Source organism: Vanellus vanellus, assembly GCF_965231255.1.
Source record: "Vanellus vanellus genome assembly, chromosome: 7".
Classification (NCBI taxonomy): Eukaryota; Metazoa; Chordata; class Aves; order Charadriiformes; family Charadriidae; genus Vanellus; species Vanellus vanellus.
Window position 1 is genome coordinate 11990599 of NC_138912.1, and position 14702 is coordinate 12005300.

The window sequence follows — 14702 nt, forward strand, 5'->3', positions numbered from 1 at the left end:
CCGGCGTCCCTGCTGAGACATCACTGCTCCTGACCATTACTCCCTTTCCCACAGAGGAGGGGGATGTGGAGAAAAGGACATCAAATGGGACTGTAAAGTCAGCCCCGTAGGTACTTCACACCCAGCACATCTGGCTGCATAAAGCACGATGAAATACACCACATGTATTTATTTTAATTGTTTACAGTTCTTATTTAATTAATCTGCATGGCATCCTGTGCTGTAACAAAGTATATCGTTCCCCTGTTGTGCAGACGCAAATATAGAAGAGAAAAAAAAACAAATGATTCCCCAGAAGCTGCAGCAACTATGAACAAACTGTCCTGAAGAGTTTTCCCAGTTCAGCTGGAACATAAGGCAAAATTTCTGCAGTGCCAGCTGGTGAAAATCAAGGTCTTTATACTTTCTAGAAATTAGAGGTATATTGAGTGTTCTCCTTCAAGTCTCGCATGTGGGATGAATAAATGATGACTAAATTGCCTGCTTGAATTCCAGAGCTGGGAAAATCAGAGATATTTTCAGGCATACGGTGGTGGTTCCTGGCTTTGGGAAGCACCTTTGGCACATGTCACCAGTTCACAGCACCACCACCAACCCTTCCTCCCCCCCACCCCGTCAAACCCTGCAAACATGAAACAGGAAAAAATAAATCAAAATGTGTAAGGTCTAGAAAAGTTAAAAGCGAGAGAAATGTTCTAATGGGAAGTATTAGGCAGTGCCAGCCTCCAGGCAGCTGCTCCCACCCTGCTTTTACTGCCTGCCCTGCATCCTTCCAGGATGCCTCCTGCATCATCTGTGGCAGAGCCAGCCTGGTCTGCATGTATGTACACCATCCCATGGCCACACTCCCTCCATATGTCATGCTGCCTACGCTTGGCAGCAGCCATTTTCATGCCCTCACCAGAAGAATGTTAGCCATCACTTTTTCCACCACCAGGAGCCTCTGCTCATAGACGGCACACTACTCAGCGCATTACAAATGGCTGTTCATTCTGAAAATGAGAGCAGAGAGCACTCGAATAACAGGGATGTGGTCCAAAGCTCAATTAATTTATATTGTAAAAATGTATTGAGTTTCAATTTAGGCCTTTCAAAGCAGCAGGAGCTATGCATCAACCACCACGCAACCCTCACTGTTAATAATTGGCCAATTTGCTAAACTGCATGGATGAAGTTGTAGTTAATGATAAATGTCTTGTCAGCATGCTACATTTGAAAACCACAAATTAGCAAAACATCTGCTTAAATCCAAAGTATGACTAAGAGAAAATGAATGGGTTTCATATTTAACGTTTAACTTCCACCAGCAACTGCAAGGCACATCTGTCTCCCAAAATACAAAACGCCGTTTGGATAAGTGCATCATTATGTAATGACGAGACTCCCTGCCAGCACAAGCTGACACCAGTGCACTACAGAGCTGAGGTGCCTTTTGTTTTCCCGTGTGGTTTCCATCGCTTACTCTCTGACTTGCACTTATAGCGCGGTTTGCTGTAAATTCGATTATGGATGAGAGTCGGGGCACAAGTACAGTCAAAACAACACGGAGGCTCACAGAAATCTCAGCCCATGAGATGCTGAGGATCCACAAAAGCTACCGAGGAGCCCTGTGGGGTGTGAGACGCTCAGCGAGCAGAGGGTCCCACACTGGCACGCACACTGTCGTCACGGCAGGGGGACATGGCATGACCATGTGCCCAGGCTGTACTGTGCCACCAGCATCTGGAGTGTCCTGGCTTGTGATCTGCTGCGTGGGACCTGCCACAGTCCTGACAATTGTTTCATTTTACAGCTGGTTATAGCTTTTGGACGCTAAGTAAGCTGTAAAACTCTTTTTAAAAGTTTTATAGAGCATGCAAATAAGAATTGCCCGGTGGTCTTAAAATAAAAAGAAAAGCCAGAAGCCAGCATATGATGTTTTCAGGCTCAGGAGTCGCAGATGACTCCTGTTCCCAGCAATATAATTCCACTGTGCTGCAAGCCTACACAGCAGCGCACACATCCCAACAGCTGCAGAAGCTTCCCAACTCTGGTGGCTACCTGCTGGATGTGGGCATGGGCTCCCTCTCTCCAGTGAAACCATCTCACTTGACACTGCCACAAGCCCTGAAGCTCCCTCGACTTCCTCGTATTTTGACCAGCTTTGGAGCACCATCTCTAAGAAAAACCCCAGCACCTAAGTAGTGCCCTGCCAGAGCACCCCCTGGCTGGGCATGCTCGGGGCGCTTGCTGCTCCCCAGCTCTGCAATCATCTCTGGGCTCTGCAGCTGGGCATGGGGAAGGGCAAGAGCAGGAGTGCCCTGCACAGCTGCATGGTGGGCTGCCTCGGGCCAGCTCAGGCCAATAGCTTTTGGGCTCTGCTGTGGAGCAGGGCAGTGCTCTGCTCCTTGTGCCTGCCAGCTTCATCCCCGGACTGCAAGCCAGCAGAGGGGGAAACTGGGGAGCTGCAGGGACCCGCCTTACCTGCAGAAAAACAAATGCCATAAGGAGAAGCTGCAGCCTTCCAGCCACAGGCAGAGGAACAGAATTTGTGAAGAGGGTTGCTCCCATGCACCAGTAGGTCTGGGAATGGCCACAGCTTCGAAATCCAGCTGTCTGTTATGAATTTCCAGATTTCAGGGTGTTTCAGGTTGCATGCTTTATCCTCCCACAGCAGAAACAGAATATTTTATCATCTAATCAAGGCAAGGGCATGTTCATGGGTCAGTGGGAAAAGCAGATACACAGATGGGAAGTTGAGAGAAGAGCTGTGTATAAAGCATCTTTTAGAGTGACACCCAAATTTGAGTATTTCTGTTCTGTCATGAAACACAGGACATAAGAGACACACAGGACTGGCATGCACAGATTTGAAATTTTCTTTCCCTTCTTCTGTTCTATAATCATAATATTTATGTACTTGACAACATAATTTTGCAAATAATCCTGCTACAGATTTACTAAACTATTGGAAACTGTAAACATGAAGTGAAGATTTCACTCATCTAAGGCATTTTGTGGGGGCTGTTCACCACTTCACCACTCCTACACACTCACCTCCTACCCCGGCTCGTCCTCAGGTTACAAAAGCGCAGCCCCCGCCTGCTCGTGGGGGGTCTCTGCTGCAAGATGATTCAAAGCAGCTGAATGAAGCTCTCATTCTCCATTGAGCGCCCAGGGAATTAGCCTGCGTCAGCCAAAGTTAGCTCTATCCCGCGCAAAACATTCCCGATTATAAGGTCAGCAATGTAAAAAGTAAACAGAAGTTGTCCTCTTCGTTTATTTATTTAACATTAGCTGTACAGCTGAGCTACACCAGAAGCCTCTTTGTACAACTAGGAAAGCCAGAAATGGTCTTTCTTTACTAAAATAATGGCAGGCAGGAGCACTGCCATACAGTTTCCACGAAGAAATCCATGAACCAGGCAAGTTTTTGCACAGCTCTGGGGGACAGGAGTTGAAGATGTGCATCAACTATTGCGACACTCACAATGAGACTGCAAACACTGACAAGGCCGTATTGCTATAAATCAATTCAGCCCATCTGCTACCCCTGTAATCCTTATTATGCTTTCAACATCCAAGAACAGCGAGCAACACGCAGTGTCGGAGGTAAAGTATCTAGATGGCTGGATTATTTGAGTAATCCTGTCTACAAGAGTGATGAAAAGGCTGAACACAGAACGTGTCTATTAGAACAGACTGACAACCTGGAGCTTGATTTTCAAATGACAAAATTAAGGATTTTAAACTGCTGCCCAGCACTTCTCAAAATTAAAACAATAAATATAAAAAAAGTGAACTAATAAAGTTATGATCTTAGCTACAGCTACTTATTTTGGAAGTATTTATACTCAGAAATATTTGAAATGCTGCATAGGGTGTGAATTTGAATACTTAAAAAAAAGTCTAATTCATAGCAGTGCAGAATTTGTTTTCCTGCATTTTCAATTGATCTTGCACATCTTTAAGATTTTTGCATTCCCTCCCCTATGATACAGTTGCCTTTACATATAATTACATCTACCTGTCAAAACCTTTGAAAGATAAATTTTTAATATTTTTTGTTTCAAAACGTGCACTTTTTTCCAAGCTGTCTGTATTACTGTCTTGATTTCAGAATTAAAATGGCCAAGGACATTAAGATACCCAAGTATTCTAAATGTACGACTACTCTGCATTAGCACAGTATTCGATTTGAGACCATATTTGCAACAGCATGCTGTCTTTTCATCCATTAAAGCTGTTTCTGAATCAATTTTTTCTAGCATTTAACAAACTTTAAATTTTTAATTCAGGACTCTTGGATACATCAAAGAGAACCATTTCCTAATTATCCAAGCACAAAATCAATTATATTCTGTTATGCAGAAGTGTAAACATCCTTTCCCTGTAACGTGTCATTTATTCAAAACACATGGGACTGCCTTCTCTAAACTCATCCAAAACAGCTGATGCTGTGCTAAAAAAGCGAATACCCCCCCCCCTTAAAAATAAACAAATCAATTGTTATATAGATGAAGTTGATAAGATATTAGGGGTAAATCTAGTCTTCAAAGTAAAATCCACCGTTTGACAGTACCTCAGCGAGATTACATGTTTGTATGTGAGGACAGAATTTGGCCTCTTGAATTTAAGGGAACTGCAAAGCCATATTTCAAACACTGCTAGAAGTAAAGACACAGTTCAACAATCTCAACAACATGTATTAATTATTATAATAATTAATTTTTATAATGATATTTTATGTTATGCTGTTTTGCTGATCCCATAATAATACAGGGGTTATGTTCACTTTTGACTGTTGAGTAAACTCAGCACTTATGTCAGTAGAGACCGGAGCGTTGGTTAAAAAACGGACACAGGAACTTTTTCCTATACTCTCGACTGCATCTGGCCAATGCTAAATGACTGTTTTCTTTCTCTTCAGCTCCACAAGAAGTATTCTCTTTGGGTTTTAGTGAAATCACTTTCTCGGACAGAAAAGCTTGGAGAGTCTGCTGAAAGGAGAAAGCCCCTCCACCTTTATAATTTAAGCTCTGAAATCATCTGCCGCTAAACTTTTTTTTTTTGCCAAATTCTGCTTAGAATTGATAAAAAAAAAAGAGATCAGGTTTCACAGTAAGTTCAGCTAATGATGGGGAGCACTAAAAACCTTAAGCTACTTTAATACATTTATAAGCTGCAAGTAAAACCCTTCTTATCCCAAATAACGATTTATAAAGCCCTCCATTATACTATTGAGGGAGTAAAATAAAACATCAGCCAATGTATACACGTGCTTTGCCAGGAGAGTTTTGCATGTGTTTGGCAGTGGTAAACTCTGTTATCTGGACAATTATCCAACCTAACAGTTAGCTGGAAGATGAAATGTAAAATGTTATCACAGAGCCACTAAACTCAAGGTTGACGAAGGTGACAGGAGGTAAGTGCCTGCCTCCTGCCGTGAGTCAGAGAAGTGCGGAGAAGTCAGGCAATTTCCACTGGGAAAGGGACAAAATAAAAGGGCAAACACAGTAGCTGTGTCTTGGATAACAGCTGTGACCACAGAAATAAAATTGGAAGTGATCTTAGGAGGATGGTTAGACCAGCTCCTGAGGTGGGATCAAGCTGAACTCAACCACTCCTGACACATTCATTTAATCTGCTCTTAGGAACCTTCTTTGGTGGAGATTTCACGACCTCCAGGGACAATTAATTGTTCAACTCCCCTTAGCCTTATCAAGCTACTCTTAAGCCTGTGGGGCTTCTCTTACCTTCCTGCAGCTGCTATCAAATCTTCTTTACTGCCATCCCAGCTCCTTTCTCTTTGTGTGTTGCATTTGTTCGTAATGCCCAGTACAATTGCTTTTCTTCATAACAGCAGAGCCCTGCGGTCCTCTGTTACACCCGGCCCCTTTCCTGAAGAGCTATTGCCCAGAGACATTGGTTGGGTGCGATCTCTGGGGCTCAGCTGGTCTGACTTCTCACGCAGGAAAGGCTAGCTCAGTCCTTTCTCCTTTTGGCTGGCCAAGGATTTATTGTACCACCAATTCATATTGTCCTCATCAATATTGCATCCAGGTTACATCAGGTCCAGTTCGTCAGGATTACTCTGGATTCCCGTGCTGCCTCCAGAGCACTTGTAAATCCTGTCCTCTTGGCACTAGCTGCAGATTTAACGGATGCTTTGTTCACCCAAGTCATCAATGAAAGCGTCAAATAGACTAAAGACTGTTCCAAAGAAGGGAATTGCAATGCACCGTTCCATTTTCTCTCCAAACACCAGTAATTCAAGGACATCTTATCACAGCTCTGCTTTGCGTGCTGAAGAGACCATACTCTTTGCTCCCAGACAGTCACTTTTGCTAAAAAAAAACCCTGTCCTATTTGCAATTGCAAGAATAAAAGGATGGATCATCTCTGGTGATCATTAAGATCATCATGGTGATCTTAGTAACAACTCTTGCTCTACAGTTTTGGGAGAGTTGTTTTGGTTTGGCGTTTAAAAGCAACTATCTGTTCTCGTTTCATTACAGCCACATTTCTTGATTCAGCTGCTTTCAAATGTTGAATCCAGTGCCACGGACAACAATCTGCACTTACAGTGCAAGAACAACAAAACTAGGTATCACTGAAGTCTGCGCTGGCCATCACACTTCCCCCCCCTGTTAGTCAGTACACATTTTACCCTGGAAATATGTTTCTTATATTGCGTGGAACTCCAGATTGTATACTGGCCTTATTTCTGCTTTCCCTCATGCAATGCATCTCTCCATATTTAATTAGGCAAAGTTCAACTCCTTTCAAGTAAGAGACGTAGTCTAGCGAAGGTACCACCTAAAACCAAGGTTATAGGTAACGATTTTCAGAAGTTGGAAAAGTTATAATTTTTTTCCATGACATTTACATGTTGTTTGGTTTTGATGATGTGCCACAGTACGTCAAGGATGTCTCTGAGGATCGGTGTGCACACGGAAACTGGTCTACATTTTAATTTTCAATAGGCAGCCGTACAGATTCCTTTCGCTATACTGCAACGATCTATCTGCAAGTGCTTCTCAAGGAAACATAATTATTTACTGAAGTTAAAGAAATGTATTTTTAAAGCTGTATTTTAAATGTATGCTAAAAACTGTCAGAAACAGCTATAGCCCCAGATCAGTGTCCTCCATAACATGTTGCAAAATCAAAAGTAGTAGAGGAATTGTGTCACAGTTTTATGGAGTTGTCGGGGCATGTCGCGACGGTCTGGCAGCGCCACGCTGCCCGCGCCTGCCTCCCCAGCACCATTCCTGCCCATCTCTTACCACCTCGGCTTCAAATACCCTTTACGCCACAAAGTCCCCAGGCCAGATTATCCCTGCCAACCAGCATCCCAGCAGGGCTCCTGTAAGAAAGGGTTTTGGGGCTTAGTCCCCAATAAGCTCACCGCCCCGACAGCCGTGGACCCCGTGCAGACAATGGTGCCACCATGCCCCAAGCTCCCTCCTGCTCCTGCCCCAGGCGGTGAAGGGTACAGCCCTGGGGGCTTGCCCGGAGGCTGAGAGACACAGCAAGCCTTTTAAGAAGGGAAGAGCAGTGGAAAAGGTGGGGTGGATGGTAATGTAAATCCATAGGGTGAGCAAAGAGGCCAGGACGGGGATTAGCGTGTGCAGGGCTAGGTAACCCAGGCGGGAACGGGGTGAGCGGTTCCCGCAAACGCACCCCTCTTTCGGGAACCGTGTCTGCCGCGCTGCCGCACGGCTTGGTGCTCCCCAGCCTTCCCCTGAAAGTAAAAGAAATCTGGGGAGGAATAATCTGGAAAGCTTATTATAACTTAAGGAAAAAAAGAAAATGCAGCCTTAAAAAAATAAAAAAGTCAGAAGCCCTTCAAAGGCTTTTTACACAAGCGCGTAGACAAATACCCAACTGAAAAATAATCCTTGGCATATAGTACTTACTAGAAAAGATATTACAGTGATATCTCACCGCACCTTCTGCTAATGTGTTTTCCGCATGGTATTGTTAACCACTGCAAAAATAATAAGTTTGAGCATATCAATATCTCACGCTGCCTGGAGGCACAGCCGTTTTCATTTGTGTGTTGAAAGTAGGAAGCGTAATGTGGTAGGCAGATAATTCCTCATTTGAATAAACCATTGCTATTTCATAGTAATATAAGACAATATAAAAGCCCTTTTACAAAGGTAATATCTTCAGTTTGTAGACAGGAAAATGACATATAACTGTGGAAAGGGCAAAGTACTAAAAAGGATTTTTATTTCTTAGTAGCTTCATTTGTGCTCAAAGAAAGGATTGCCATTTGTGAGAAAAAAACCCAAAAATATTAAACTCAACTTTTTTATCCATTCATTTTTAAATATTAGTCCCAATGAGATATTTGAAAAGTTTAATGAAAAAACGTATTAGTAAATTCAGTCTCTAGGAGAACCCTAATCAGCATTCATAATGGTAACGGCACAGGCTACAGAAATCGCGCGCAAACCTGAGTTCCTCTGTTTGTACCCTTAGGTCAGCCAAAACGCGACAGCTTGGGACTAAAAGTCACCCAGGAGCATCACAATAATTTCATAATTAATGTAGTATCACCACCTCTAAAAGCTGTTGAAATGCTACGTGTTACCAACCACCATAGCACAAGGGTGCACGAGGAGAAACGCTGGAATAGCTCCTATCTAAAGCGGCCAATATGATTTGCGTTCTCTTTACCGCTAATATTTAAAAGTAGGCAATTTAAAGGAATAAATTTAATTTTAAAAAAAGGGAAAGCTTAACTTATTTTTTAATCAGACTTCTGATTAGAAAACCAGAACCTCTGTGGATTTCCTGAGATATACATTACATAATTATATATTTAGGTCCATTTTTCACTTTTCCTTTTATGTATATTTTAAAAGCACATAAATGTTATAAATTCCTATTGTTTACGTACCCACATGCACTACTGGTATACGTAAATTATACATGAATCTTGTGAAGCCCAGATCTAATTCAGCTGTTACTGAAGTGTGCTGCAAAGCCTTTCCTGATTTCACTGTAGCAAGAGCAATGATCCTGTATCCCTTTTCAGTTATATTTAATTTAAACATAAAACATCAAAGAAAATTGCTCTCTTTTCATGATTTCTTTGAAATTAGCCTTTAATACTAGGCCACAATATTCATACTGTTACATGGAAGTAATACGCTGTATATTTTGGCCTAGAAGCTTTCATCATCTATTTTGCAATGATTGTTGCTCACTTTTTTCTTTAATGCACCCCAATTTCTATGCTAAAGAAATTTTAATGTGAATCTTGAAAGATATATAGGAGGTTTTATTTATTTTTCTTATATTAAAGAGCAACAGTTGGTATGAATCAGACCTGAGCATGTTCCTTCTGGCAGAAAACAGTCTGTGCCAGAACTGCTGGAACTCTTTGGCTTTGAGAAGTTTAATTTATTGTCTTGAATAATAAACTGCCATTCAATCAACCTTGTGAAACAAAACATAAAACAGGCCGGTGCTTAAATCTTGAACAGGAACCAAAAGAGTTTTCCACAAAGGAAACAAAATTGGGAGAGGCATTTTATATTAAATAACGTCCATTATTTTATTCTCCCTTTTTGTCTGCCTTCAGTATTAATTAGGAGTAACTGACAGTTAATGTGCTCCGAGCTCTGCACGGTAAAATTGATTAGTATACTAAGACGGAAAATAAGATGCAGTTTTTGATGAAAAATATCAGGTTTCAGAGCACTGCATGTGGCAGCTGTGAGGAAGGAAAAAGTGTGAAGGTATTAACCCGTCCGCGACACTCAGCTGGGCATTTGCCCACTCCGGCTGACAAAACTGCCAGTGCAGACGGCGGCCACCGCTTTTTGGTTAAGCAGTGCATTATTTCCCCTTCATTTTTGCTTGCTGGCTTTGTCCATTTTTACTACAATGCACATGCTCTGCTCAGTAGCTGTAGTCCGTATGACTAAGTAGCTTACACGACTAAGGAAAAATAGGTTGTAATTCATTACGCTGGCCGGCGTAGTAGATGTTACACCCTGTGTTACTGGTGTATCTTTTAATCTCAAAACACTCTGGGACGCCGATTCAGTTTTCTGCAAGAAAAGATGGCTAAAAAAGTTGTGACCGCTGTTGGGGTTTTTTCAAAAAATATAAATGATTTTCCTTAGAATTACATAATTTATTTCCCAGACTTTACTTCTGAAAATAAAAAGCTGTCTTGAAGTATAAAGTATCAGTTATTAAAAAACAAACAAACAGACAAAAGAACTCAAACCAAACCAAACCAAACTTAATAATGTTGCTCCGATTCTTTATTTATGTTTTTTTTATTCCAAGGAACTCTATTCATAGCCTAATGGAAGCATTTCCAAATTCGACCGTCTTTGAAATGTTTTGGTATTTTGACTTCTTTCACGTTTTGCAAATCATTCTCTGCCCACTGGTTGTAAATTACATTAATATAATTCTGCTTTGTGTCTACTCACACAGACTATGAGGCTTATTACAGAGTGGTTAACCATGGCAAATCAATAGGATACAATTTGGTATGGAATGTCTTTTAAAGTATAAAAGCCCTGGTATTACAAAATAGCTAAGCACTATAAGAAGCTAAGGCACAAACCAGATCGTATCGTTAATTTGAAATCCCAGTTAGCTGTTACCGCCAGAGCCGCGCACGCCTGCCCTTCCCCTTCGCTAGGGAAAGAGCTGTACTTTAAAATTAAATTTTAAAGATCGCTAAGATACTCCGCTTGGCGGATTAGTGACCCTCCTTGCTAGAGAGGGGGGAGACAGGCATTTCGGCGCGGCGGTGGGAGAACGCGGGTGACATGACGCGATCCTACCTTCTTGCAACATATAGGGCTGCCGGGAGCGGCGAGCTGGTGCGGAGGAAGCACGGCCAGGAGCCGATGTCAGTGTTGCGCACATGCCTCCCGGTAACATCCCACTGACATTCTACCTGCTCTCTGCGCCCCAACTATTTACAAGCTTCCTTCCAGAAAGTCACAACTTTAGGAATGAAAAAAAAAAAAAAACCCAACACAAAACACAAAACACCAACCCACCCCACCCCAAATGGAGGACTGGAAGGCGGATCACGTGGCCGCTGGGAGCCAGTCTTGTTGCATTACACGCCCCAAGTGTGGATGGCAAACAATATCGGTTGATGTTTATGCCATATGTTCTCAGTCTTTTCACGTACCAGCACCAAAACCGTGTTTCTGCACAGTGTAATGCCACAAGATCCTACTGGGGAGAGGGTCACAGTCTAATTAGGTGAACTGTGGAAAAAACACAGCACGCTAACGAAGACCAAGAGGGACTGACTTTTACAAAGCGAGCCCTTGCTCTGGAAGGCACAAGCATTACCCAGCTAAAGTTTTAACAATTTCTTAAAACGCACACTTAAATACATCATGTTTTAACCCCTGAGCAATTTGTGTTCAGGCTCGCTGCCTCCCAAGGACAGTTGAAGTTTTGAGGAAAGACACTTGTTATTTGTGCTAATGTTGCTGAAGTCAGCTATCTACCTGCTCAGAAACAGTCAACAGAAAGGAAATTCATCCTCCAGCGCTAATCCACTGCCCCCAATGTATACCAACACTGACTCGCGCCACAGACTCTGCTGGGACTCTAAAGCAAGGGCGAGAGGCAACGCAAAACCCGCACATCCTTAATGCGGTATTTGTCGAGTAACCTCAGCAGGTCTCTGCTCATTGCCGAGCCATCCTCGTTAAACCAAAGCTTTTCAAGACCAAGTTTTACACCTTCCTAAACCAAAATATTTTATACTTTACATCTGGATGTCAAAATTACTGATCTCTCCCATATGTCACATTACTCAAAAATTAACCTAGACACAAAAAATATTGTTTTCCTGTCCCTGCTTTTAACATACCACACTATAGAAGTCAATAAGAAATAAACAAGTTGTTTTCCTGTATCCAAAGATAAGCCAAACGTTCCCATTTTTGCCTAGGGTACATTAGTCCCTTCAGCCCATCAGCCCACTCTCCTTACAGCTGTTTAGCTGGTCACTCTACAAACCTCCTGGGCACAGCAGGAATGTGTTAAACTTTCTTTTTGCAATTAACAGCATTAGTCTGGAAACCTTTTGCAGTAGCAGTGGCATTGTATATGTGACATGATCCTTCTATGGAAGATGCTCTTTCCCAAATTACTTTGCGTTAAGGCAAACCACAAATTAAATTGGCCTGTGAACAAGCACCTCTTACCTTGAAAAAAAAAAAACAAACAACTGTGATTCTGCAATGCTTCAGACTCGCTCACAGTGGAGGGGTCTCCATCCACATTTTCTTATTTTCTTTCTTGCCTTTTTCTTTCTCCCCGTGCCACCTCAGAGCGCTCTCCCCACCTCTCCAAAGGAGAAAATGACTGTTCGAGTTTCTGGCTTTTCTCCAAATAAAAAAAGCCCTATCTTTAAGGTGGCAAAGACTGTGACTGAAAGGGGAAAGGCGCCTAACAGGTGGTCCAAGGGTGTTCCTTCACACATGCAACTCCCATCAGGAAACAGCGGAAAATTCTGGGGAAGGAGAAGGAATTAGTAAAACCTATGGGGCTTTTCTACAGCCTGTCGCATCTCCCCCCCGGCAGAGACGCCCTCACGCTCTCCTCTGCATCTGCATTACATTAAACAGGATGAAGAAACACAAACCGACTTTTCACTTGAATCTGAACTCTCCATTTCATGTCACCCTCAGGATGATCACGTGAAACACATATGGCGAGTTCAGCCTGGGAACTGCGTTGAGACCTTTCCGGCCAGGAGCAGAGCTAATCCCCACCACTGCCCGCATATGGCTTGTGACTGAACGCCGCAGGTTCCTCCCTGCCCGCAGCTGCTGGCCCAATCGGCGGCACGGGCAGCGCCGGCCAACTGGACGGTGTCAGCAGATGGACTTGCATTTTTTCCACCGAGTCGGAGCAGGCCGATGACGAAGGAAAGCGAGGCGAGCAACATGGGCGGTTTGATTTCAGAAAACGCTCTCTAGCACGCAGGCTGCACGCTCGCTGATCTCTGCGGAGAGGGAAAAGATTCACTCTCTCAGCTCTACGGTTTTCCCTAACCTGCATTTTCATCTGTCATCAGATACTCGTGTTTCCCTTCACACCCAGGGAAAGAACTTGCCCCAAAACGACAGCGTTCCAGGCACTCTGGCAAATCTCATCCCTGTGGCATGTCCTCGCCTCATCTATGTGCTGAGCCGGGGAAGGAAAAAGAAGAAAAAAAAGAAAGGAACCAGCAGCTAGTCCTCCTCTACCTCCCCCCCGAAAAGACCTCCTATTCAGAATAAACCACTCAACATTCACTATAATGCACCTTTCCAGTCTTTTTTGCTACCTTAATTAAAAGTGATCAAAAAGAAATAATACTTTTGAAAGTGAATCCACTTCAGAGAGAGAGAGTGAAGCCCCTCAACTGGTTAAATTTGAGCTGGGAGCCTCTTCGTTGTTTTCAGATCAGAACGATGTGCTGGTCTCAATACCCACTTTGGAGGCACATGCAAGGGCTCCCAACCGCCTGACGCCCTCTGGTAAGGCAATATGATGCTTCCAGGGGCTGGTGAGACTAGAAAGGCTCACTGGCAGCCTTTGGGTATTAGCGGGGGTAAGGAAAAAAAAATAATAAAATCATTCAGACCACTTGTATCACCAAAAAAACAAAAAAGCAAAGATGAAGAAATGCAGCTGAGAACAAATTTCAACTGAGCAGCTGGCACACGTGCAGAGAAATCATTGGGTCAAAGGCAATAATATATCTGATGAGGAGCAGTAAGTCCTGTGGTGCAGCTTTTCAGGAAATTTTGCTCTCTAACACTCTACTTGGGGATTGTTTTGGCATGACTCTTTAATTCAGAGGTCAATCTTTTAATATAAATTGCCTAGCATAATTGCTGGACTCTGATATCTCTTAAGGCATTTAAAAATCTCTTTTCATTACAGCAAGCACAAAAAATTTCAGATTCTGCCCCTATCTCTGGAGCTTCTGGATCATAGAATTACTGTTACAAAAAACCTCAGTACGTCATCTGGAAAACATCCTGAAAAGTCAGATGCATCAATGCAAGCCAAGCAGGGATGTGACGGATCAATTTGAATATTTAAATAGCAGAATTAAAAAATAAAAAAATGATCTGAGATCTCCAGATATGGGAGCATCCCCCCCAGGAAGAAGATTATTGAATAAATGACACATCCTGATATCTGGATGGAACATGAACCTGAAAATCTCCTGGCAAAAACCACCATCTACAGGGTGGGGGTTGGAAAAAGTTTATATCCATATTCCACAAAAATGAACTTTTATAGTCATGCTTTCTATAATGCCCTAAGAAATTAGACACTGGCAGACAGACAGAATTGTGGTTGGATCTCCTGTAAGAATTTCGGTATTTCTAAAACAATCAAAAAAGTTCTTTTAAAGAAGTTTGCTATATTCATCTCAATTTTTATAATGACATATGCAGTAAAACAGAGAAGTGTTTCCTTCCTCAAGGAAGAAGAGATAAAGAAGCTGTCTTCACAGTTCATGCAGAAAACCTGTATTTTTCCTGCATGTGCATTTTTCCTGCTTTTACTCGCAGCCAATCACTCCTCCTGATTTCTCAACCTGCTCCGTATAGTAGTATTCAAACAAATGATTAAAAAATATCCAGCTACAACATTTTGCCACCAGCATTACAGCCTGATTTGGCTGGGACAGCAAACCAGCTTTTTTA

General features: G+C 42.6%; 1 protein-coding gene across 1 annotated transcript in view; it reads right to left on the reverse strand.

Annotated features, from left to right (window-relative positions):
* Positions 1 to 12943, reverse strand: part of RBM20 (RNA binding motif protein 20) — a gene marked incomplete at its 5' end in the record, with an annotated part of 42043 nt that extends 29100 nt beyond the window's left edge. The window contains 2 exons of the mRNA XM_082486405.1: positions 10806 to 10939; positions 12737 to 12943. Of these exons, the coding sequence (XP_082342531.1) occupies positions 10806 to 10939; positions 12737 to 12943 (341 nt within the window). The remainder of the gene's footprint in view (positions 1 to 10805; positions 10940 to 12736) is intronic.
* Between the last annotated feature and the right edge of the window lie 1759 nt (positions 12944 to 14702).